This window comes from Pollachius pollachius (assembly GCF_949987615.1).
Source record: "Pollachius pollachius genome assembly, chromosome: 15".
In the NCBI taxonomy this organism is placed as follows: Eukaryota; Metazoa; Chordata; class Actinopteri; order Gadiformes; family Gadidae; genus Pollachius; species Pollachius pollachius.
Window position 1 is genome coordinate 13,566,919 of NC_136948.1, and position 22,799 is coordinate 13,589,717.

Genomic DNA, 22,799 nt, shown 5'->3' on the forward strand with positions numbered 1-22,799 from the left:
CCCATAATATACACGCTTAAATTCACCTCCCGCGCTCGCCAGCTCCACCGACGCCACGGCTGTGGTCTCCGTCGCGGGCGGAGGGCGTGTGGGCGGGGGGGGGGGGGGGAGCATTTGTTGTCTGCACGCCGCGGTGCCTCACCTAATGAATACATACGAATCCCGTGATCAGAAGGGACCCGGCGTGGTTCAGAAGGGCTGCCTTTAATGGAGCCCCGTCCCCCTGCCCCCCCTAGCCCACCGTGCCTCCCGTCAACCCCAGCCAAGCGCGTCCCCCGTCCCCCGGTTGAGCTTATCAGCCCAACCGAGCCCCGCTGCCCACCAGGCCCCCAGCCCCCCTGCCACGCTGCTGGGGACCACAGGGTCCCGAGGACGAGGAGTTGTTAGGGTTCTTCGGTTGTTGGTCTCGGTTGTAATGCGGTTGGGGTGCGATGGGCGCTGATGGAGATTAAGTGTTGGAACTCAACCATTTATTAACACTTCAGCATCTCGGTGTTGGTATGCGGCTCGGATACACTGCTGGCTGAATGCCAAAGCAGGAAATGTATAAACCGGCAAAAGAACTGTTTACTATAATGTGTTCCGTTTTCTCATCTGCTCTCTTTCACCCCCCCCCCCCCCCCCCCCGCGCCCCCCCCCCCCCCCCCCAAGATGGGTCTGTCACTGAGCCGGACATGTCGGCCTGCTTCCAGCCCGACCACAAAGCGCCCATGGTGCTGTTCCTGGACCGGGTGTACGGCGTGGAGGAGCAGGGCTTCCTCCTCCACCTGCTGGAGGTGGGCTTCCTGCCAGACCTCCGAGCCTCCGCCTTCCTGGACGCGGTGCGTAGCACCCCCCCTCCCTGCTCCACCCCCTTCCCCTACAGATCCCAGCGGTCCTGGCTCTCTATCACAGCCAGTACCTCATAGACGGGGTTTTATAGGAGCCACGACTTCTGCCGTGTTTTATTAAATTTCAAATGTGACAGTTGCAGAAGATGCGACTTTAAGGATGGAGCATTGGTCAAATGAGTTTGAAAGAGATTGTATCGATGATTTCTGTATAGGTGAGCGAATGAATAAGCCTTTGTGTGTGTGCGTGTGTGTGTATGTGTACATTGACATTGCTGAACCTATTTCTACATTATATTTTTCCCAAAAAGTCATGAATTTTACATAGATCCTAGTATATCCTACTCTTCCAACTGCATTGATTCAAACCAATGAAACGTGGACGTCTGACGGGTGCAACGCGACGCGTGCATCCCATAGCTCCACCGCGTCCAACCTCCCCAGTCCTCCTGACCTCCCCCCTCCCTCTCTGCAGGAGGGTCTCCGGACCAGCGAGTCGGCGCTGGCCATGAACCGCTACATCGGCTCGGCCATGCTGCCACTGCTCACCCGCTGCGCCCCGCTGTTCGCCGGCACCGAGCACTACGCCGCCCTGGTGGACTCCACCCTGCACACCGTCTACCGCCTGTCCAAGGGCCGCTCGCTCACCAAGGCCCAGCGGGACGCCATCGAGGAGTGCCTGCTGGCCGTCTGCAAGTACGCAGCTCCGTGGAACCGACGACGCCCGCGCTCGTGGACTGGGCTGCACTTATGTAGCGCTTTTCTTTTTTTTATGATAGAGTGAGATGGACAGGAAGGTATGGGAGATAGAGGGGAGGACTATTAGGACTGTACCTTAAGGGTACGTAGGGCTGGGTATTGCCAGGTACCTTACAATTTAATTCAATTCGATTCTTTAGGTCTTGATTTGATATTGATCCAACTGCTTCGATATCGATTCAATAATACATGCAGATGACAAAATTACCTAAATATTATTTAGAATTAACCATTTCAAAATGAATTAACCATTTCATTGTGCTTAAACTAGCAAAAAGGGAATACACCATTGCATAGTATTGTTCCTGAGCTAAACTTGCAGCATAAAAGTAATCATAACATGGACAAATGTAAAAGGGCCTGCATTTAGGCATACTCGCTTCTAGATTACAATGACTGAGTATGCTTCTTATATTTTATTTTATTTTTTTGGAAATCGATTTCCAAAAAATCTCGAAATTGAATAGAGAACAAATAAATTGCAGTGCATTGATGAATCTGTATTTTTACCCAGCCCTAGTACGCGCCCTACCCGGTGAGCCAATCGTACATATTGCATAACATTCGGCCGTTCATGCACACATTCACACACCGACGGCGGTGACAACCACGCAGGGCGACGGCCAGCTCCTCGGGAGCAGCTAGTGTGAGGTGTCTTGCTAAGGGACAACCTCGACACTGGGGATCCGGGGATCGAACTAGCAACCTCCCAGTTACCAGCCGACCCGCTTTACCTCCTGAGCAACATACCGCCCACTCATGACTAACCCAACCGCGCTGTACCCCCTACAGGGACACCCCCCACGTGGGTGTCTGGTTGTGCAACGCTTTGTCATCTGAAAGCAGATGAGCTCTCATCTGGGTGAACAGGGCGTTTCGCTTTCTTTCGCGTTGTGTTTGCTTTGAGCGATCATGTCGCCTGCGGTGGGGATCTGTTGGTGAACGGCGAACGTTAACGTTAACACTTATACACGTATACTAAAGCTATCTTCTCCGGAACCCAAGGTTCTTGAAGAATGTGTCAGTTTTTTGAACGGACATTGTGTAGAGCGACTGCTTTAGGAATACACGTTAACATCTCCCGCAAAGGATTTTCTCTCAAAATATTTTTCGTCTTTCCGAGAAAGCTCCAGAAGTGCTAAGATAAAAATAGAAACAGCATTGGGAGTGGGAGAAACATGGGAGGATATTTTATATCCCCTTCCTAATGTCAGGTTAGCACGCTCAAGGGCCTCTTATTGTGCTAAAAATAGCCCCGTCGTTAAATGCCATCAGACGAGACTGAGGCCAAATTGGTTTGTGTGTGAAGAGGCTGTTGTCATAAAGCCATCCAACTGTCTCTCTATTGGTTCTCCCCATCATAATGTTTCTCTATTGGGTCTCCTACATCCTGTCTCTCTATTGGTTCTCCTACATCCTACTGTCTCTCTATTGGTTCTCCTACATCCTACTGTCTCTCTATTGGTTCTCCTACATCCTACTATCTCTCTATTGGTTCTCCCCATCATAATGTCTCTCTATTGGTTCTCCTACATCCCACTGTCTCTCCATTGGTTCTCCTACATCCTACTGTCTCTCGATTGGGTCTCCTACATCCTACTGTCTCTATTGGTTCTCCCCCATCCTACAGTCTCTCTATTGGGTCTCCTACATCCTACTATCTCTCTATTGGTTCTTACCAATCATACTCTCTCTTTATTGGTTCTCCCACATCCTCATGCTCCTATTGGTTCGCCCACATCCTACCATCTCTCTATTTGTTAATTCCATATCATACTCTCTCTATTGGTCAATTCTACACCCTGCTCTCCCTCTATTGGTTAATTCCCTGTATTGGTCACCTTACAGATACCTCCGCCCCTCCATGCTGCAGCAGCTGCTGAGGAGGCTAGTGTTTGACGTGCCCTTGCTGACCGAGTACTGCAAGATGCCTCTCAGGGTAGGGCCCCTCCAGAACGCCAGCCTGCGCACACACTCAATCACACACTCACATACTCGCACGCACGCACGCACCTCACTCACTCACTCGCTAGCACACTCACTCACTCACTCACACACACACACATACTCACACTAATGTCTGATCAGTATGTCTCTCTCTTTTTGTGTGTCAAATGACAAATTACTAAATGAATACCAGCGAGTGTCTTTGACTCTGAATGTGCTGACCTTTGCCCTCTCCCCCCCACCCCCCAACTCCCAGCTGCTGACCAATCACTACGAGCAGAACTGGAAGTACTACTGCCTGCCTTCGGGCTGGGGCAGCTACGGCATGGCCTCGGACGAAGAGCTGCTCCTGACCAAGAAGATCTTCTGGGGCGTGTTTGATTCGCTGTCCCAGAGGGTGAGGGGTTCATGCCTTCTCTCTAGCAACAAGGCCGGGACAGCATCGGGGCGGCGGGGGGGAGGTGCATGTCAAGCCATCAGAGGAAGATGAGGAGCACTTTTAATGAAGTGTTCTCCGCACTGATCACACAGTGTGTGGAGGGTGGTTGAGGTCAACGGTGGGGGGCTCGCTTCTGGGGTTGTCCTTGAATGGGAACTCGTAGTATCGTATTGAATTTGACTGGTGAATACTTTTTTTTCTCACTGCCATGTCCCGAAAGCTTCATCGGAGTGGGTAATCCCATTAAAAGAAACAATTTTCTTAAGTGAATTTTTTTTTAATGTAATTCCTACTATACCATCAACAGTGAAATATATATTATTATTTCTATCTGACACACTGACACAACTTGCACGGTGTGAACGTCGGTTCAGGCTCAAATCGATGTAGCCCTACGCGACGTGGCTACCTAGCAACGCTAACGTTAGCGGACTGCGCTCTCCTTCACGCGGCGTTGAGATGTCCTCTTAACGAAGACTGCTAGGTGCGGCACAATCTGTTTAATGCACATTGGTGGGAGCGAGGCGGTGCCGAGAGGGAGCTAGAAAACATCAATATTAGCCCGGTCCCCCCTCCCCCCTCCGCCCTCATTGATCCGAGCCTGGGGTGCTTTGGGGCCCCGGCTCTCTTCAGAGGATCCTGCATTAGTCCCTGGTCTCCCCAGGGACCCCGGAATCCCTCAATACCCCCGTTCTCTCCACATCAGTGCTCTCAATTCGTGCAACGGCGCTTCAGTTTCCCATGGATGCAGAACGCAATAAAAAATTAGTGAGTTCATTTAATTCGATTTAATTGTTTAAATCAAATTCTCTCTCAAATTGCATACAGAAGTGTTGAATGGTGGACTTAAATGTGGTCCTTTCATTCACATTGATTCTGATAAATAAATGTGTATATATTTTTTAGACGCTTTTGTCCCAATCAAATTAATTGATATTACAGGTCATTGATGAGCAGGTATCCTTACATGTAGACCGCTAGATCTAGGGTTGGAACGCAGAACATTTTGGACTGCTACTTACCTCATTCATTTTCTGCATAGAAGTACGACTCTGAGCTGTTCAAGATGGCCATGCCCTGCCTCAGCGCCATCTCCGGGGCCCTCCCCCCCGACTACGTGGATGCCTCCATCAGCACCAACGTGGAGAAGCCCGCCTCCGTCGACGCCCACGGCAACTTTGACCCAAAGCCGATCAATACGTCCAAGTAAGTCCCATTTACAACATGCGCGCGTGTGCGTTTTGCGCGTGTGTGTGTGTGTTTGCGTGCACGTACATCTGTGTGTGTCTCTGTGTGTTTGTGCGTGTGTGTGTGTGTATGTGTGTGTGTATGTGTGCGTTTGTTTGCGTGCGAGTACATGTGCGTGTGTCTGTGTGTTTGTGAGTGCATGTGTGTGTGTGTGTGTGTGTGTGTATATCATCCACCTTTGGTATGACGAGAGCAACACTGTAACTCCTCTTTAAGTGCGATAGACTTTATTAGTTTGATTGGATGTCTTGTGGTGCTGGAGCCTCACTTGAATTTCAAGCATGCTAGGATGGATTAATGTAGCCTTGGGGTTTAAATGTCACGCGTTTACCTTTCCTAGCATATCGCTAACCGACAAGCTGGAGTACTTTGCCAACAAGTATGCTGAGCATTCCCATGATAAATGGTCAGCCGAAAAGGTTAGTCTCTACAATTGTGGCATCAGTTGTTCTGTCTTTTCCTTTGGTTGTAAAATCCCAAAGCATGATACGCCCTCTGGTGGTTCAAGTGTTAAACTGCAACCCCCTTCCCCTCGGTCCCCTCCAGGTGTTGCTGGGTTGGAAGTATGGAGAGTGTGTGGATGAGAAGGCCAAGACTCACCCCCAGCTCAGGATGTACAAGGGCCTGACAGAGAAGGTGCAGTGAGCGGAAATGTCCTCCATAGAAGAAGTGTGGAATAGGATCAAGAATGACATAAAAGCTGGATTGTTCAGGATTCTGCACGATCAATATTTAGAAAAAATTAATATAAGAAATATGAACATAGAAATATATACAAATATATTGATTTCTATAAGCAATTATAGAAACAGTTTAACATGGATCAATAAGAAGGAACACAAAATGAACACAATCATGGTCGGTGTTTGTCGACCATTTTGACATAGATATCAGTTTATGTCCCAAATTGAAATTGTTTTAAATATAATGCTCGATGGATAATACGGTCCTCGTCTGCTGACCCCAGGAGAAGGACATCTACCGCTGGCCCATCAGAGACACCCTCAGGAGCATGCTGGCCATGGGCTGGGTGGTGGACCGCTCCAAGGATGGAGAGAGCATGTCTCAACAGAGGGAGAGTGAGAAGATGCGCAAAATCTCCCAGGCATCCCAGGTTGGATCGATAACTACACCCCAAAATGACCGGATATTCCTCAACGGTGTATTGGTTAGCCTCACAGCATAATTGCCTAAGTCATAGTTTAAGTTTTATCTTGTATTTAAAAAATGACTGAGACAAATAGATGACTTAGGCGGATAGAGCTTATGGAATGTAAGAAACAGTCTGATTGGCTTAGGATACAGCCAGTGAGGCACAGTGAATCAGCTGCGTTAGGAGAGTAGAGTTAGGTTAGATATCACAATTTGACCAAAATATGACTTAGGCAATTATGCTTTGAGGCTAGCGAGAAGACAAATAAAAGAACTGACAGGAATTCTGTGAAATAATCCACTTACTGGACATATGTTTTTATGGTTGGAACATTTACAGGCAAACGGTTTTAACCCGACTCCAATAGACACCAGCAACGTGGTGCTGTCCAGAGACTTGCAGGTGATTATCTCTACATTGAGCTGATGAGTGTTATCTATAAATCTGTCTCTTAAGGCTATGTTCATTATGGTTATCCCATGCATGCATAATCATGGTAATGATGGTGTGACACTGTGCATGTGTTTCCCAAGGGCATGGTGGATGTGCTGGCGGAGAATTATCATAACATCTGGGCGAAGAAGAAAAAGAGTGACCTTGGAAGCAAAGGTGACTCCCCAGTGTGGTTGATCCCACCTGGGACACACGCACACACACACACATGCACATATGCACACACACACACAGTCAGACATATGCACACACACACACACATGCGCACCCACACACAAACACACACACGCACACACAAACACGCACACACACACAAACACGCACACATACACACACACACAGAACTGATAGTATAAGGGGATTACGTTTTTTTGTGAATTTGAGTATGGCGTGTGTGTGTGAGTGTTGGTGTGTGTGTGTGTGTGTGTGTGTGTGTGTGTGTGTGTGTGTGTGTGTGTGTGTGTGTGTGTGTTTCAGAGATCAGAGTAGCAAAGGATTCCACTAAAGCCGCTGCTGTCAGATAGAGACATTCAGGAAATAGCTGTATTCAATCAGCCATGACCGATGCTCAGTCACTGAGCATGACCGCCTTGTGTGTGGGTGTGTGTGTGTGTGTGTGTGTGTGTGTCTGTGTGTGTGTGTGTGTGTGTGTGTGTGTGTTCAGGCGGGGGAACACACCCTCTGCTGGTACCCTACGACACGCTGACGGCGAAGGAGAAGGCGCGGGATCGAGAGAAGGCCCAGGATCTGTTCCGTTTCCTGCAGATCAATGGCTACGTCACCACAAGGTTAATTGTTCCTCCGTTTGACTTGCTGCAGCTCCTCATACCCGCTTGCCCGCCGTGAAAGTAGAATTCCTGCTCCATGTTATTGATTTGGCTCAAAACCCAGTACTCCAATTTCCCTTCTCAATTAAAATCCCCTTTACTACTTTTTTTTTTATTTAGGATAGTATAGTTACTTTTCAATCGAATTTTTACATTATTATATCAACATTATAACATTTCATGCCTTAACATCAAAATGTCAATTCTTGTTTGTGTGTTTGTTTTTGTGTGGGTGTGTTTGCTTGTGTGTGTGTGTGCGCGCATGTTTGTGTGCGCGTGGCAGAGGCATGAAGGACATGGAGCAGGACTCGTCGTCGATGGAGAAGAGGTTTGCATACAAGTTCCTCAAGAAGCTGTTGAAGTACGTGGACTCGGCCCAGGAGTTCATCGCCCACCTGGGTAGGAAGCCCCCCCAGCGCCCCAAGTGGTTTTCTCTCCAGGGACCCCAAAAAACACTGTGAAAGGGGGATAGTGATAATAAGGGGTGGGAACCACAGGTTACCTAACGATACAATACGATACGCAACACATGGTCCACGGAACCCATAATATCGCGATACAGCGATTCTGCAATAATCTATATATTGTTAGACAATCCTTTAACGATACATCATGATATGTTATAAAGTGCTGTATCTCTGTCTTTATTCATGGGATACATTAGTTTTTCAGTTACACGTCTTAAAAAATATGTAAAAAATGAAAAATGAATGTATTCAAAAATAAATATATTTTTGTGCCAGTGTATCTCATATCGCACGATAAAGAGTGATGATATATTGCCGTATCGACATTTTGTCCAGCCCCTTGTGATAATAGTGAGGATAATGATAAAAAGGATGACGATGATGAAAGGGATAATGATGATGATTGTGGTGATGATAATGATGGTGATGATGATGACGATGGTGTTGATGATTGTCATGATGATGATGTCATGAACAATAATGCCGATAATGATGACAATGGCATGTTAATGTGGATGAAGATGATTTTCCAAGTTGTTAATAATTAATATAAATATTATAAACCACGTTCTTACTCTAGAGTCCATGGCCATCAGTGGAAAAACCGACAGGTCCCCTCATGAGCAGGAGATCAAGTTCTTTGCCAAAGTGAGTCTGAACCCTACCAACAAACACAAGGAAACACCGTGTCACTCAATCGGACGTCACGCCTTCATCACCTCTTCGTCCTCTCGCAGGTCCTCCTCCCTCTCATCGACCAGTATTTCAAGAACCACTCGCTCTACTTCCTGTCCTCGCCCAATAAGAACCTGAGCAGCAGCGGCTACGCCTCCAACAAGGAGAAGGAAATGGTCACCAGGTACCCCGGTCGCCCATTTCCCCTCTGCCCAGCTCTGACAGCACACACTTTGACAAACCTCTCTGTCGCTGTGCCTCCTAAATTCAGTGTTTTCTCCCTCTTCTTTCTCCTTCGTCTTCCATCCTCTCTGTTCCTCTACTCTTTCAGCCTGTTCTGTAAGTTAGCAGCTCTTGTGAGACATAGGATTTCCCTCTTTGGTAAGACCGCTACCTCCTCTCTGGGCAGTGTCTGTGTGTGCATGCAACAAGTGTTTCGGTGTGTGTGTGCATGTGTAAGGTGTGATCATGTGGGACTTAAACCCCTTTAAACAATGGCTTTGGTTTTATGTTGTATGCATTTAGATGTAGAGAAGGTATTTGTGAGATTTATCTGTCCCCTTAATCCTTCCTCAGAATCTAATCAATTTGTGTTTTTTCTGTGCGTCTGTGTGTGTGTGTGTGTGTGTGTGTCTGTGACTGTGCGTGTGTGTGTGTGTTTTTCTGTGTGTGTGTGCGTGACTGTGCATGTGTGTGCGTGTCTGTATGCTATAGGTAGTGACTCCACCACCATGGTCAGCTGTCTCCATATCTTGGCGCATACCTTGGACACCAGGTGAGAACCATATTGCCTGACGAATGAGAATGTCATCCCCAGCGGGTCTTGTCTGTTCACTTCCTGGCGTTCGCTTTACTTACTACTGATTTATGCTTTGGTTAATTCCATTTTTGATATGCTTTGATTAAAAGCTACCGCAAAATGACCTAATGTTAACGTCATGAACAAAAGCTCTGATAGAACTACGGGATGTTTGACTGAGACAAGGTCGACTTTGTGTGGAAAACAGACAACAGACAGGTTTTGGGCAACAGTAACAAAGAGGGTTTATTTAAAACAGTGAGGGCAAGGGGGAGGGTGAAGTCCAACGTAAATTCTTCTCGGTCCAGGGTAGGTTTCCTGGGAGACATTCAGGGTAGACTGGAGTCTGGGTGGACGACAAAAGAAACGGGTGAGAGACAGTAGTCGGCACACACAATAAGTCTCTCTCTCCTAGTGTCTCCATTCTCGCAGAGGGTTCCTCTTAAGTGCCACTGGTCGCTTACCCCTCACCATATTAGGGGAAGTTGCCACAATCCTTCCTCGTGGGGAAAAGTTCTCTCTCCCTTTATAGCTGGCCCACTCTCTTCTGGCCTCATGGCCGGCAGGTGTCCCCCATTGGTAGCAATGCAGCAGGTGTGCTGGATACTACTGATTCTCCAGGACTTCTCTAAGTGCTTGCCTTTTGGGGAAAGGCTGTTGTCCATGGTACCATTCCCCTTTCTTCCTTGTGGAGGGTCTTTGGCCTCTAGGCACTCCACACCCTGTTCTGGGTTAGTGGGACGCGTGGGAGATGCTGACATTAACCCAGATCCCCTATGGTCTCCAAACGAGGCCAGAGCCTGCTTAGTACGTGTGTGCATTCTGGCTGCAGGCATCTGCTGTTCTCTGTGCGTGGACGCTGTGCTCTGTGTGTTAATGCAACGCACAAGTTGTGACGTTTAATCATGCAAGTGTACCAAAGCGTGCGACCAGCATCGCCGTGCCAACAGCTGCATCCACGGGAGTGGCCTCTGATGTCCTCGTTCCCGTGGCGCTGCGTAAGGGGCTAAGTTGAGCGGCGGAAGGGCTCATTATGAGATGTTACGCAATGTGAAATGCCACGCCAAAAATGAAAAACAAGATACACAAACCAAACAAACCGTCTCCGATTCGTTGCAGTGCTGCGTTTTATTCAGCTGTTTATGGGGTGTATTATGCCCACGGTTCTAAACTCGTTCTCCTTGGAGCCACTCCAACAGCCATAGGGAATAGATATAGATAGAGGAATCGGTCAGTGATGGGCAAATTCACACTTCACAAAAGATAGCTCAATGTTCAGTTCACACAGATTAAAATGAACTAGTTCATGTTCATAGTTCACAATTTTAAATTTTGAACTAGGTTGACAGTCCCAGAAGATGAACTGTTCACGTTCATTTTTGCTTTTTTTATGCTATTAAATTTATTTTCATTAGATCCTCCTCCTACCCATCCACTCACAGCCCCCCAATCATTGCCACTGCCCGCTGCCCAAACTAAATTAATTACTTAAGAATCAAGATTACTTTTAAAAGCCAAGAAAAACAATGTGAGTATATGTTTTACCACTTAAACAATGGTTCATATTATGCAGAAAGTGAAGAACAAAGCTAACCGCAGCCGCCAGTGCATGAGCGAGCACCCGTTCAGTAGCTGCAAGTGGGAACGTTCAGTTCACCGTTCACTAATATATGAGCACCATCAATGAATGCCGCTCTTTTGGCGTGTTCATGCACAACACTGGAATCAGTGCGTGTCATCTGACAGGACCAGGGGAGGGCAGAGGTCTAATCGCTGTACACCAGTCCACTTGTAGACCCCCACCCACACACCCATCCCCCCACATCCCGGTGGCTCATCTCCACTCACCTCCCCCGCAGGACGGTGATGAAGTCTGGCTCGGAACCGGTAAAGGCGGGCCTCCGGACTTTCTTTGAGAACGCGGCCGAGGACCTGGAGAAGACGTTCGAGAACCTCAAGCTGGGGAAGTTCACACACTCGCGCTCGCAGATGAAGGGCGTGTCGCAGAACATCAACTACACCACGGTGGCGCTGCTGCCTATCCTCACGGCGCTCTTCCAGCACATCACCCAGCACCACTTCGGCGTGGACCTGCTCCGTGAGTTCAGAGACGTGGAGATGTTTACTTTAACATGTAGGGCATTTAGCAGACGCTTTTAGCCAAAGCGACTTTCAGTCAGTACATTTGTCAGAAGAAAGAGAAACGACAATATATCACTGTCGGTACAGAAAGGATGTTCATAGAACCAAGTGCAAAGCACTAACAATTGTTAGGTAACATTCTCTGTATAAAACAAATACAGCACAATAAGTTGTAAGATACAATAAGTGTGTACATTAAGTGCCAGGACGTACAACATACAATAACTGCGTACATGGCAGGACATACAACATGCAATAAGTGTGTAAGATGGGTGGGAGGGGGTGGGCGCGGTGGCTTTACAGAGTCTAGGTGAATTCTTGATTCTTTTGCGGGAACTGAAGGGAGGTGTTTCTGTGGTGTTGGGGGGCTTGATGCTTGTTGTTTGATTGCGCCACAGTGGATGACCTGCAGGTGTCCTGCTATCGGATCCTGAACAGCCTCTACGCCCTGGGCACGGGAAAGAACATCTACGTGGAAAGGTACCACACATTGTGTTTGTATTTGTTTATTTAACATTTATAAGCAATAAAATCGAAACCATGAAATTATACAAATTGTCAGCAATTAGCACTATCATTATCATAACAATATTTAAACACCGGCTAAGCTTCTCCGAATTAGATTTGGAATAATATGAATAATATTATTAAGTAATATTATGACAATATAAGCAGGTTTTCCTAAAACAATATAAATCCTTTTTTACAAATTATTGTTCCTGATATGATGGCTGCAAAGAAGCCCTTGTAATTCTTCTGTTCCTCACCTCCATCCCCCCCCTACACCCATCCCTCCCCCTCCCACCAGGCAGCTGCCGGCCCTGGGGGAGTGCCTGGCCACCCTGGCGGGGGCGCTGCCCGTGGCCTTCCTGGAGCCCCAGCTGAACGCCTACAACCCCTGCTCCGTGTTCAACACCAAGTCGGTCCGGGAGCGAGCCAGTGAGTCGGGCAGCCCAGCGTTAGGGGCCAGAGGGAGGGAGGGCCGGAGAGGGGCCAGAGGGAGGCAGGGCCGGAGAGGGGCCAGAGGGAGGGAGGGCCGTAGAGGGGCCGGAGAGGGGCCAGAGGGAGGGCTGGAGAGGGGCCAAAGGGAGGGAGGGCCGGAGAGGGGCCAGAGAGGGGCCAGAGGGAGGGCCGGAGAGGGGCCAGAGGGAGGGCCAGAGAGGAAGAGCACCCCAGCGTTAGGGGGTGTGAGGGCTGGAGGAGTCCTGACACGCGGGTCACGTGTTTTGTTGTGATTTTGAGATCAAGCCGTTGTTTTGTTTTTATATGTATATACTACATATATATAGATATAAATATATATATATATAGCAACATTGAATTAAAATAAAATATAAACACAGATTCTTGAGGGGGATTAATATATATGATATATAAATATAAAAACATTACAGATAGATCCACCATAATAAATATACTTTAGTTGTCCCTTGTATCTCTTTAATCCTGACATTGTGCTGATAATGGGAGTTCAAGGATGCAAAATCAATGACGTTGACACTATGATATACTATGCTACTAAAATGAATCCCATGTTGACCTTCAAGTTTCCTGTGCATTTGTGTGTGCGTGTGTGTGTGTGCGTGTGTGCGTGCGTGCGCCCAGACCAAGGCATGCCCGACTCGGTGGAGGACATGTGTCCCGAGATGCCCCGCCTGGCGGGCCTGATGAAGGACATCAACGACATGGCCGAGTCGGGCGCCCGCTACACGGAGATGCCCCACGTCATCGAGGTGGTGCTGCCCATGCTCTGCAACTACCTGTCGTACTGGTGGGAGCGGGGGCCCGAGAACCAGCCGGCCAGCGGGGGCTGCGTCAGCTGCACCACCGTCACCTCGGAGCACCTCAGCCTGCTGCTGGGAAACATCCTGAAGATCCTCAACAGCAACCTGGGCATCGACGAGGCGTCCTGGATGAAGAGGATCGCCGGTACGGATGTGGACAGGGACGGGGGACGGGGTGGAACCGGAGTGTGAGAGGGTCGTGTGGAGATTTCTCCCAGATTTCTTCCAGTTTTCTCCCAGATTGGAAATAAAAAAAGGATACAAATTCAAAATAGGAGGATCAACAAAATATTTAAATATCTTCGTTATACACAAAATCGTATATATCGTTATATATATGCAAATGTTAATGATATTGAAAGTGGACGTCATTTTTATTGATGATCCCGTGTATTATTTTATTGGCATTGTACCTTAATGACTTATCGGCATTATTGTCATGCTGGCTGAAGTGACAAAACAACTGAAAGCCAAACTAGTGTTGCGTACATACGCCGCAGATGTACGACTCGCGTTCATCCAAAGACCACTTTACCACTCTAACCACGTTCCCATCCTTCCCCAGTCTACGTGCAGCCCATCATCAGCAAGGCGCGGGCCGACCTGCTGAAGAGCCACTTCCTGCCCACGCTGGACAAGCTGAAGAAGAAGACGGTGAAGGTGGTGGGCGAGGAAGAGCTGCTGAAGGCCGACGGCAAGGGGGACACCCAGGAGGCCGAGCTGCTCATCCTGGACGAGTTCGCCGTGCTCTGCCGGGACCTGTACGCCTTCTACCCCATGCTCATCCGCTACGTGGACAACAACAGGTGGGCCTGGGGCATGACGGGTCGTTTTTCGGGGTTCACTGGCCTTAATTGGAATTAGGTTATAGTTGTTCATTACGAATAAGAGATGAAAACATGAGAAAATGGATGGTTGAGGTGTGGAGGGGTTTACAGCGAATGATGGTTTGCACTTCAAGCTGTTCACTTAAAGCCACATCAACAATTTACTCTCAATATGTAATATGGATTCTCTTTCATGACATTGACATTGTGTGTGTGTGTGGTTATGAATGGCGTTTTTTAACGTTTCTCGTGTAGATCTCGGTGGCTCAAAGAGCCGGACAGGGACTCCAACGAGCTCTTCAGAATGGTGGCAGAGATATTCATCCTGTGGTGCAAATCCCACGTGAGTAGTGAATCACAAACGCCACATTAAGTAGTCCCAGCAGGCCTGCTTCCAGTGCAGCTGGCTCTGACTAACAGACGGCTGCCCTGCACTTTTGGAATCTCCTTCTTTGTGCAGAACTTCAAACGGGAGGAGCAGAACTTTGTGGTGCAGAACGAGATCAACAACCTGTCCTTCCTGACCGGGGATAACAAAACCAAGATGTCTAAGGTAGACCTCAGCTTGTGTTCCCACCAATTCAGAGTCCAGCTGGTGTGAACTTCTTTAAAACTTTATTGGATTAAGAACCCGAGTGGATCGCTCTCTCTGGCAGTAGAGTAAAGCCCTGCTGATTCTGCGTGAAGTGGAAGCCATGACACCTCAGGATTTTTGCTGAACTACTCGCTTATTGCACTGGCTGACTGAGTGTGTGTGTGTGTGTGTGTGTGTGTGTGTGTGTGTGTGTGTGTGTGTGTCTAGAAATGAGTGGTTCCTCTGAGCCAACCACTCCACTTTGTCTCTGTAGGCCCTCAGTGCTTGTTACTCTATCAGCAAACGGGAAAGTGATGCTCGGTTATGGATTTTCAGCATCAACCTAAACTTTTGTAGATGCGTCAGTGGACAATGCTTGAGTCTGGGATGCAGGGTTGGCTGCTGTTGAAAAATGTTTCTTTTTACTTGTGTCTGACTTTTATCAAGTTGGAGGGCTCCCTCTGTAGATAAGTTCACGCTAAATACTAAACCCTGAACTCATCAATCACATTGACAAAGGACATGCAGAGGCATGAAACACATCACAGCTTTAAAGAGGACACGAACCACCACACTTTCTGTGACGTTTCACCTCTAAGTACCTGTCGACTGTTCTACGTGTGTGTGACATCGGCCTCCGTTTTGTCCAAAATGCTTTCAGTCTGGAGGGCAAGACCAGGAGCGGAAGCACAAGAAGCGGCGCGGGGAGTTCTACTCCATCCAGACCTCGCTGATCGTGGCGGCCCTGAAGAAGATGCTGCCCATCGGCCTGAACATGTGCACCCCGGGGGACCAGGAGCTCATCTCGCTGGCCAAGACCCGCTACCTCCTGGTGAGCCCCGGGGCACAGGGGCGCCGGTCCAGGGAACCAGGAGAAGGAACCGGCCAAAGGCGGACTAAAGAACATGAACAGCATATTGATTTTTTTAGTTGGTTGTCCATTATGTTTATTGTTACTATTATGTTGCGCTTGATTACTATTTGGGATGTAGTTCCTTGATGACATTTTTTGTTTGAGGGTTTATGCTAAATGTCAAGTCAATATCAAAAATTAATCCAATTAGTATTGGACAAAACAATTATATTTAGCGATATATTTGACTGAAAGTTGTACCTCTAAAAACACATATATCGGAACTAGAGTTATGTTTAAGAAAGGTGACACTTGATCTTATTTCAAGATGCTAATCCGGCCCTTAACTTTAGTTTGAAAATGCAATTAAGTCTGCAAATCAGACAATATTTAGGACTGTAGTAATACTTCTGTACAGCCTGATGATTCTTTAATCCCCCTTTTCACTCAAAAGAAAGACTCAGACGATGAAGTCAAAGACCACATCCGGCAGAATCTACACCTTCAGGAAAAGGTAGGCATGGCCAACCTTCAGGTTGGTGGTCACCGAACAGCGATTGGCATCTTTGGTGTCTACCTTCATGCCCCCCCCACCTTAACCTCTCTCCCCCCCCCAGTCGGAGGACCCGGCGGTGCGCTGGCAGCTGAACCTCTACAAGAACGTGGTGGTGAAGAGCGAGGGCCATGCCGATCCTGGCCGGACCGTTAACCGCATCCAGAGCATCTCCGCCGCCGTCTTCAACCTAGAGCAGGTCTGTCTTCCCCTCCCTCCCCCCCGGACCGGACCCTCCCCTGTAGAGACGCAAGGGGGTCCAATCCCAAAATGATGTTCTCCTTTCCGTTTTTTTTCTGCCGTAATGTAACCAAAAGAGATACTTTCACACATAATACATAAAGTTTGCTACATACATTCACATTTACATTTAGGGCATTTATCAGACGCTTTCATCCAAAGCGACTTACAATGAGTGCATTTGTAAGAAGAAAGAGAAACAATATATTGCTGTTGGTACGGTAAGGATGCTCATAGAACCAAGTGCCAAGCACTAACAATCGCTAGGTTAACCAATTCCCTGTACACAACAAAGATAGGATAAGATGCTACACAATGCCAAGTACAATTTTTTAAAATGCCAGGACATACAACATACAATGTGTGCTTAAGTTCATGGATGATTTTGGAATATCGTACTGAAAATAAGTCAACAATGGGCATTGCTACTAACAGATGACCACACCCCCACTCACAAGTATCTTGATGTCGCCTCAGGTGGAGCAGCCATTAAGGTCTAAGAAGTGTGTTTGGCAGAAGCTGCTGTCCAAGCAGAGGAAGAGGGCGGTGGTGGCCTGCTTCCGTATGGCTCCTCTCTACAACCTCCCCAGGTACCGCTGGACCACCTACTGTTGTTATGTGTACCGGATGATCCTCCTGCCGTTAAGGCTGATCACTGAGGGCTCTATTAGATCTTTGTGTCATTTTTGAAGTCTTGATTTAGGTGTCGTCTTGAGGCTGACGTTCAGTGTCTTGGTTGAAAAACTGTGTTTTGGTAAAAAAAAAAAAAGAATAGGCGTGGCTGATAGCGTCTCACAGTAATAAATCGGTTCTATTATCCAATCTAAATGGAAATCGAGAGGAAATAAGACGGCAGCGATGGGAACTGTTGATACAGTCTAAAACTTGAATCCACTAATCAATACTATCTTTTCTCCTTCATTTCTTTCAAATAAAACCTTGACAGTGCCTCTGGTCACCTGGTCAAGACACCCATGTTTAGCAGCCACTACAGCTGACCACACCTTGAGCAAAGCACTGCTTCACCTTTCTATACCCACCCCTCGAATTATTTAATCTTCTCTCCTCCACTCCACCGCCGTTTCATTTCTCTTCCCTCCTGGGTTCTGGCCCTGAATTAATATCCAGACCTCCGCGCCACCCCACCAATCTACAGGACAAATGCTGGGCCGCCAGCTGTTCTGGAAGAACCAGGGAAAGGGACACAACCAATTTCATGGCCCGTTGCTCTGTAACTCAATCAATGCGGGGCCAGGCGGAGAAGCTACAGTAGTGGAGGGTGTGTGTGTGTGTGTGTGTCTGTTTGCGTGTGTGTGTATGTGTTTGTGTGCGTGCGTGCATGTGCTGGGTGTGTTTGTGTGCGTGTGTGAGTGTGTGCGTGCATGCTTGTGCGCATGCGTGTGTGTGTGTGTGTGTGTGTGGAGGGGGGGTGGGATATAGCAATTATGTGTCTCAGCCTGGGGTGGGGTGCGGGAGGGGGGGGGGGATCAGACAAGCGCCTCCTGTCCGACAGCGTGACTCATCTTCCTCCCCCTGTTGTTTTCACTCTGGTGTATGTATCAGCCCAGGAAGTAATTAAGGCTCTAGCTGCAGACAATGCACAGGATAGAGATAGGTGAGCACAAGACGTCTGCCTGCCGTGAGCGTATGTGTGTGTGCTGTGCTGTAATTAAAACGTTCCCTGGGAAAATGGGTGGAATGTTTTCGCTTTCACTCAGGTCTGTTTTTTCATTTTTCTCCACTTACTAAAAAAGGCTCTGTTTTCTCCCTCTGTGTTTTATTATCTACTATATTTCTATTTTATTTCATCCTTTTTTCCGCGCCCCCCCTGAATTTCCCACTACCCACCCACCCCGCCCACCCCCTGTTTAGGCATACCAGTAATAATTACCTCCTGAATGCCTTCCGACTTATATGGCTGGAGGAGATGCATGAGAACACAGACTGTGACAGTCTGCTCTCCATGCTCACGGTAACGTAGCCCTAAGAAGCTCTGTGCTCTGACCTTCATCAAGCACCTCGTGCTGACCTTTGATTCCCTGACTAAACTGCACCCCCCTCCCCCCTGCTCCCCTGCCCTTTCTCCATCCGTGTTTGGCAAGATGAATGCCAACCCCGTGCCAAACTTTCTTTCCCTAACCGGTCTGCCTGTGATAGTATGTCTGTCCAAAGAAAAAGACGCAGTCTGAATATAAGCGATTGTATTACATACTAGTTTGATCAGGTGTTTTTTCCTTTTTTTTGTAAGAGATGGATCAATTATGGATAATGATGGTGGGTTTGGAGGGGGTCTGCTGTGGAGGGACCGCTCATGTCAACAAAGGGCGTGTCCCTCAGTGCTTACTCAGCAGGCCTCACCCATTCACAGTGTTTCTCTCCCCCTGAAGGTGGTCAGCTGGATGTGTTACTAACCTGGCATTAACCCCCTCTCCTCCCCCTGCTGAGCTCCTATCTAACCCCGGTCTAATGTCGCCCCCCTTCCCAGGCACCGCTCTATTAACCTCTTCCTCCAGGCCTATCAGAGAATATGGATAGAGACAGAGGAGTACTCCTTTGAGGAGAGGCTAGTGCAGGACCTGGCAGTAAGTACCACCCACCACAAACCTAACCCTAACCCTAACCCTAAACCACGCAGTCACCTGGGCCCCTGCTATGCATTGTGGGCTTCCTAGGCCCCGCCTCGGTGTCACGTGGTCAATCGTCAGTGTGTCTTAAAGTTTTCCCCTGCCTGTTCACTCTGAGGCGAGGAGCATGACATCACCGCTGATGACATCACCGCTTATGACATCGCCACTGATGACGTCCATGCTGACGTCATCGCCGGTGATGACATCTTTGTGATGTGGGTGCCATCCCCCTGTAGACAGATTGCGCTCTGAGTCGTGAGGCTGTGCGTCTCGGGACGCGGTGTCTTCCCTTAATGCTCCGTGCTTTTTCCATTCTCCTCGTCTTCGCTGTCGTTTTGAGGAATTTGTTGTGCTGGAAGACAAGGAAATGAACGCCCCCGCGGCTGCTCTCTGTACAACTTAACAGGAATTCCTCTTAAAAGAGCGTTGATCATCGCAGACCCCGCGGGGGGGAGGGGGGGGCGGCGGTGGTTAATTGACGTGGCTGGCGGCACTCTGAGAGCACATGCAGTTTATCTGATTGGAGATCACAGTCAATTAGGGGTTTGATTCGGGATAAATTGGTAGATCATTGCAGTTTGGTAAACAGGCGCTCGGAGATTCATGCTTACTTCAGCTCTTTAACACTGCACAGCTGATAACATATCGCATCATCTGTCTGGCCTGTGTGTGTTTGTGCATGTATGTGTGTGTGTGTGTGTGTGTGGGTGTGTATGCCTGCGTGTGCATATGCGTCGTTCTCTGAGTGTGGGCATGTCCATTGTGTGCTTCAATGCATGTGTCTGTGCGTCAATAACTGAATTTGTGATGCATAGTGCGTGCGGCATTATAATCCCATTCTGCCCGGTTACCTGTTGCCGCTTCATGTCTAGCTGCTCTAGAATGCATAAAGCAGCGCGCCCTGAACACTGATAAACCTATGAAAAACACAGTTAGGCGCAGGGCGGATGCCAAAGCTCATTAGATGCATAGGAGGTGCCGCAGTGTATCAGACCCCCCACTGGCACAGACAGCACATGGCCCATATTGAAGTGGTAATGTGCTTCACGGATGGCTGCCCATGCACACACTGACACGCGAGGGTGTGTGCAGAAAACCCAGCCCAAGGTGGAGGAGGAGGAGGAAGAGGTGGTGGACACACAGCCAGACCCTCTCCATCAACTCATCCTGCACTTCAGCCACAACGCCCTGACAGAGTGCAGGTAGGCTCTCTCTCTGTCTCTGTCTCTCTCTCTGTCGCTCTCTCTCTCTGGCTCGCTCTCTCTCTCTCTGTCTCTGTCTCTCCCTCTGTCTTGCTCTCTCTCTCTCTGTCTCGCTCTCTCTCTTTATCTCCCTCTTTCAGCCTCCCTCTATCCATCGCTCATAAACACACAGACACACCTGGGTACCATGACAACAACACTCCATCACGCTGGTTGTTTGTGGTCTTCCACTAGATCATTTCCATTTGTGGTAACATGAGATTGCATTTACTACTTTCTCACTTTTAAACAGGTGAAAGTATTTTTTTTAATTGTATGAAATAATCTGATCACTTCCCAGTTCGTTGGAGGAGGACCCACTCTACATTGCCTATGCAGACATGATGGCCAAGGTAAGGTGCAGTGACTACTGCGTCGGTGTTCCTGTTCCGTTCCTCACATCCCTCTTCATACCGCGTCTGACCCATTAAACGTTTCTTCCAGAGCTGTGCCGAAGACGAAGAGGAGAACTACGAGGAGGAGAGGGAGAAAACCTTTGAGGTACTCAATGCCTACCCCCCAGGTCCCAGCCCTCCGCCACCATATGGATGGGCTCTGAGCGGGCATTAAGCCCAACCGTCGTCCTGACCTTTGACCTGATTCAGCGGGCCTGCGTGCTGTTTTCTATCCCAGGAAAAGGAGATGGAGAAACAGAAGACCCTCTACCAGCAGGCCCGGCTGCACGACCGCGGGGCTGCAGAGATGGCGCTTCAGATGATCAGCGCCAGCAAAGGTCAGGCGCCTTGCCGTCCCCCGCCCTGTAGATCAGTGGTTCTCAAACGTTCTCTACCAGTGTACCCACTCTAAGGTATATTTACACGCGAGTACATCCCTTCACCTGCACAAAACATTTTTGTTGGAAAAAATAATTAAATGAACATGAATGATGTATGTGTGTTTTATTTTGTTTTGTTTCTATTTTCAACCACTTCAATTTTCTACTGTCTACGTATCAGAATTGAAACTTCAAAAGGTTTCTGAGTATCCCCTGCAGTATTCCAAAGAACCCCTAGGGGTACGCGTACCCCCATTTGAGAACCACTGCTGTAGATGTTTGCATGGCCCGGGGCGTGGGGGTGGGGATGGTGGCCTAACTTCGTTGTGTGATCTGGGGGTCCTCAGGTCGGCTCGGTCCCATGGTGACCTTTACGCTCAAGCTCGGCATCTCCATCCTCAACGGGGGGAACATAGTCGTGCAGCAGGTATGTTGCAATGATCCACTGGGAACGGGGTGTGGTCCTTCGCCATGTTGGCTATGCACTGTTAACTGTTGACGGTGGGTTTTTAAACCAATGCAGAAAATGCTGGACTACCTGAAAGAGAAAAGGGATGTTGGGTTCTTCAAGAGTTTGTCGGGACTCATGATGTCGTGCAGGTAAAAGTCCTGCTGAGGACCTTCTGAAACATTCATTCAAGTGAGGTGTTGGGATGTATCAGCGAAACATGGATCAATGTGTTGGTTGTGTTTCTGCACAGTGTCCTGGACCTGAATGCTTTTGAGAGGCAAAACAAAGCAGAAGGTCTGGGCATGGTTACTGAGGAGGGATCAAGTAAGTGAGGAGACCGAAATAACATCAAGAGAACCGCATCACTGACACAGCTTTTAATATTGTCGTTTTTCTACCAAATGAACATGATTTTTTCTATTAGAATGGAAGGTTGCCCGGTCACGTACCATATGAAGAGACATTAATTATAACGAACACAGACAGGAAGGCTTCATTGTTTACTCTGTAGAAATATCAACTGTGAACAAAAATCTAATTTATGTTTGGACAGCATATGGACCGGCTAATATAACCATAACACTTTACCCTAATGTTTAATAATTGTGAACAAACCATTTTAATTCAGAGTGAATTCCTGATGCATAAAGAGACATCAGTGCTACACTAAGCTCTTTCAGTCCGTGATATAAAACAGATGTGGAATCTCTTGTATGAAGAATACATATTTTACATGTTTATTTGGAGCTGGCTGTTAGATTGGCCCCTTGAGAGACCGAAAAACACATGGCTCTGCATTAGCATCACAATATCTCTACTTTCCCTTTTTATTCATCAATTTATTTATTGAATGATTTCTTCTGGACATGGCCCTGTGTCTGTCACGTGATATGTCATTTCACATCCGTGTACGTTTATCATACAGGAAAACCTGTGCTACTGTATGTCATGTCTAGTCACTGTCTGTCCCCCTGTCCCCTCAAAATATCAACATGAAAATGTAAACCTCCACCCCGTCCTCCCACTCTCATTGAAGTAGTGAAGATGTGGTTAAGAGTGTGTTACAAGTACTCTGGCACATAGCGTCTATAGCAGACTATATCCTCTGATGGGCTGCATACAGTATAAAGATGGT

The 22,799-nt window shown here is 48.0% G+C and overlaps 1 protein-coding gene across 1 annotated transcript in view; it reads left to right on the plus strand.

Annotated features, from left to right (window-relative positions):
- Positions 1 to 22,799, plus strand: part of LOC307086928 (ryanodine receptor 3) — a gene marked incomplete at both ends in the record, with an annotated part of 129,502 nt that overhangs the window by 89,168 nt on the left and 17,535 nt on the right. Inside the window, 35 exon segments of the mRNA XM_079752274.1 lie at positions 652 to 821; positions 1,306 to 1,526; positions 3,438 to 3,528; positions 3,793 to 3,933; positions 5,018 to 5,181; positions 5,564 to 5,642; positions 5,770 to 5,859; positions 6,191 to 6,337; positions 6,716 to 6,778; positions 6,910 to 6,985; positions 7,494 to 7,617; positions 7,940 to 8,055; positions 8,704 to 8,771; positions 8,861 to 8,982; positions 9,130 to 9,179; positions 9,513 to 9,573; positions 11,457 to 11,695; positions 12,138 to 12,219; positions 12,548 to 12,678; positions 13,345 to 13,668; positions 14,089 to 14,329; positions 14,606 to 14,693; positions 14,811 to 14,903; positions 15,586 to 15,756; positions 16,232 to 16,291; positions 16,395 to 16,529; positions 17,048 to 17,160; positions 19,056 to 19,152; positions 20,290 to 20,399; positions 20,740 to 20,791; positions 20,883 to 20,939; positions 21,072 to 21,171; positions 21,561 to 21,640; positions 21,737 to 21,813; positions 21,915 to 21,992. Of these exon segments, the coding sequence (XP_079608400.1) occupies positions 652 to 821; positions 1,306 to 1,526; positions 3,438 to 3,528; positions 3,793 to 3,933; positions 5,018 to 5,181; positions 5,564 to 5,642; positions 5,770 to 5,859; positions 6,191 to 6,337; positions 6,716 to 6,778; positions 6,910 to 6,985; positions 7,494 to 7,617; positions 7,940 to 8,055; positions 8,704 to 8,771; positions 8,861 to 8,982; positions 9,130 to 9,179; positions 9,513 to 9,573; positions 11,457 to 11,695; positions 12,138 to 12,219; positions 12,548 to 12,678; positions 13,345 to 13,668; positions 14,089 to 14,329; positions 14,606 to 14,693; positions 14,811 to 14,903; positions 15,586 to 15,756; positions 16,232 to 16,291; positions 16,395 to 16,529; positions 17,048 to 17,160; positions 19,056 to 19,152; positions 20,290 to 20,399; positions 20,740 to 20,791; positions 20,883 to 20,939; positions 21,072 to 21,171; positions 21,561 to 21,640; positions 21,737 to 21,813; positions 21,915 to 21,992 (4,111 nt within the window).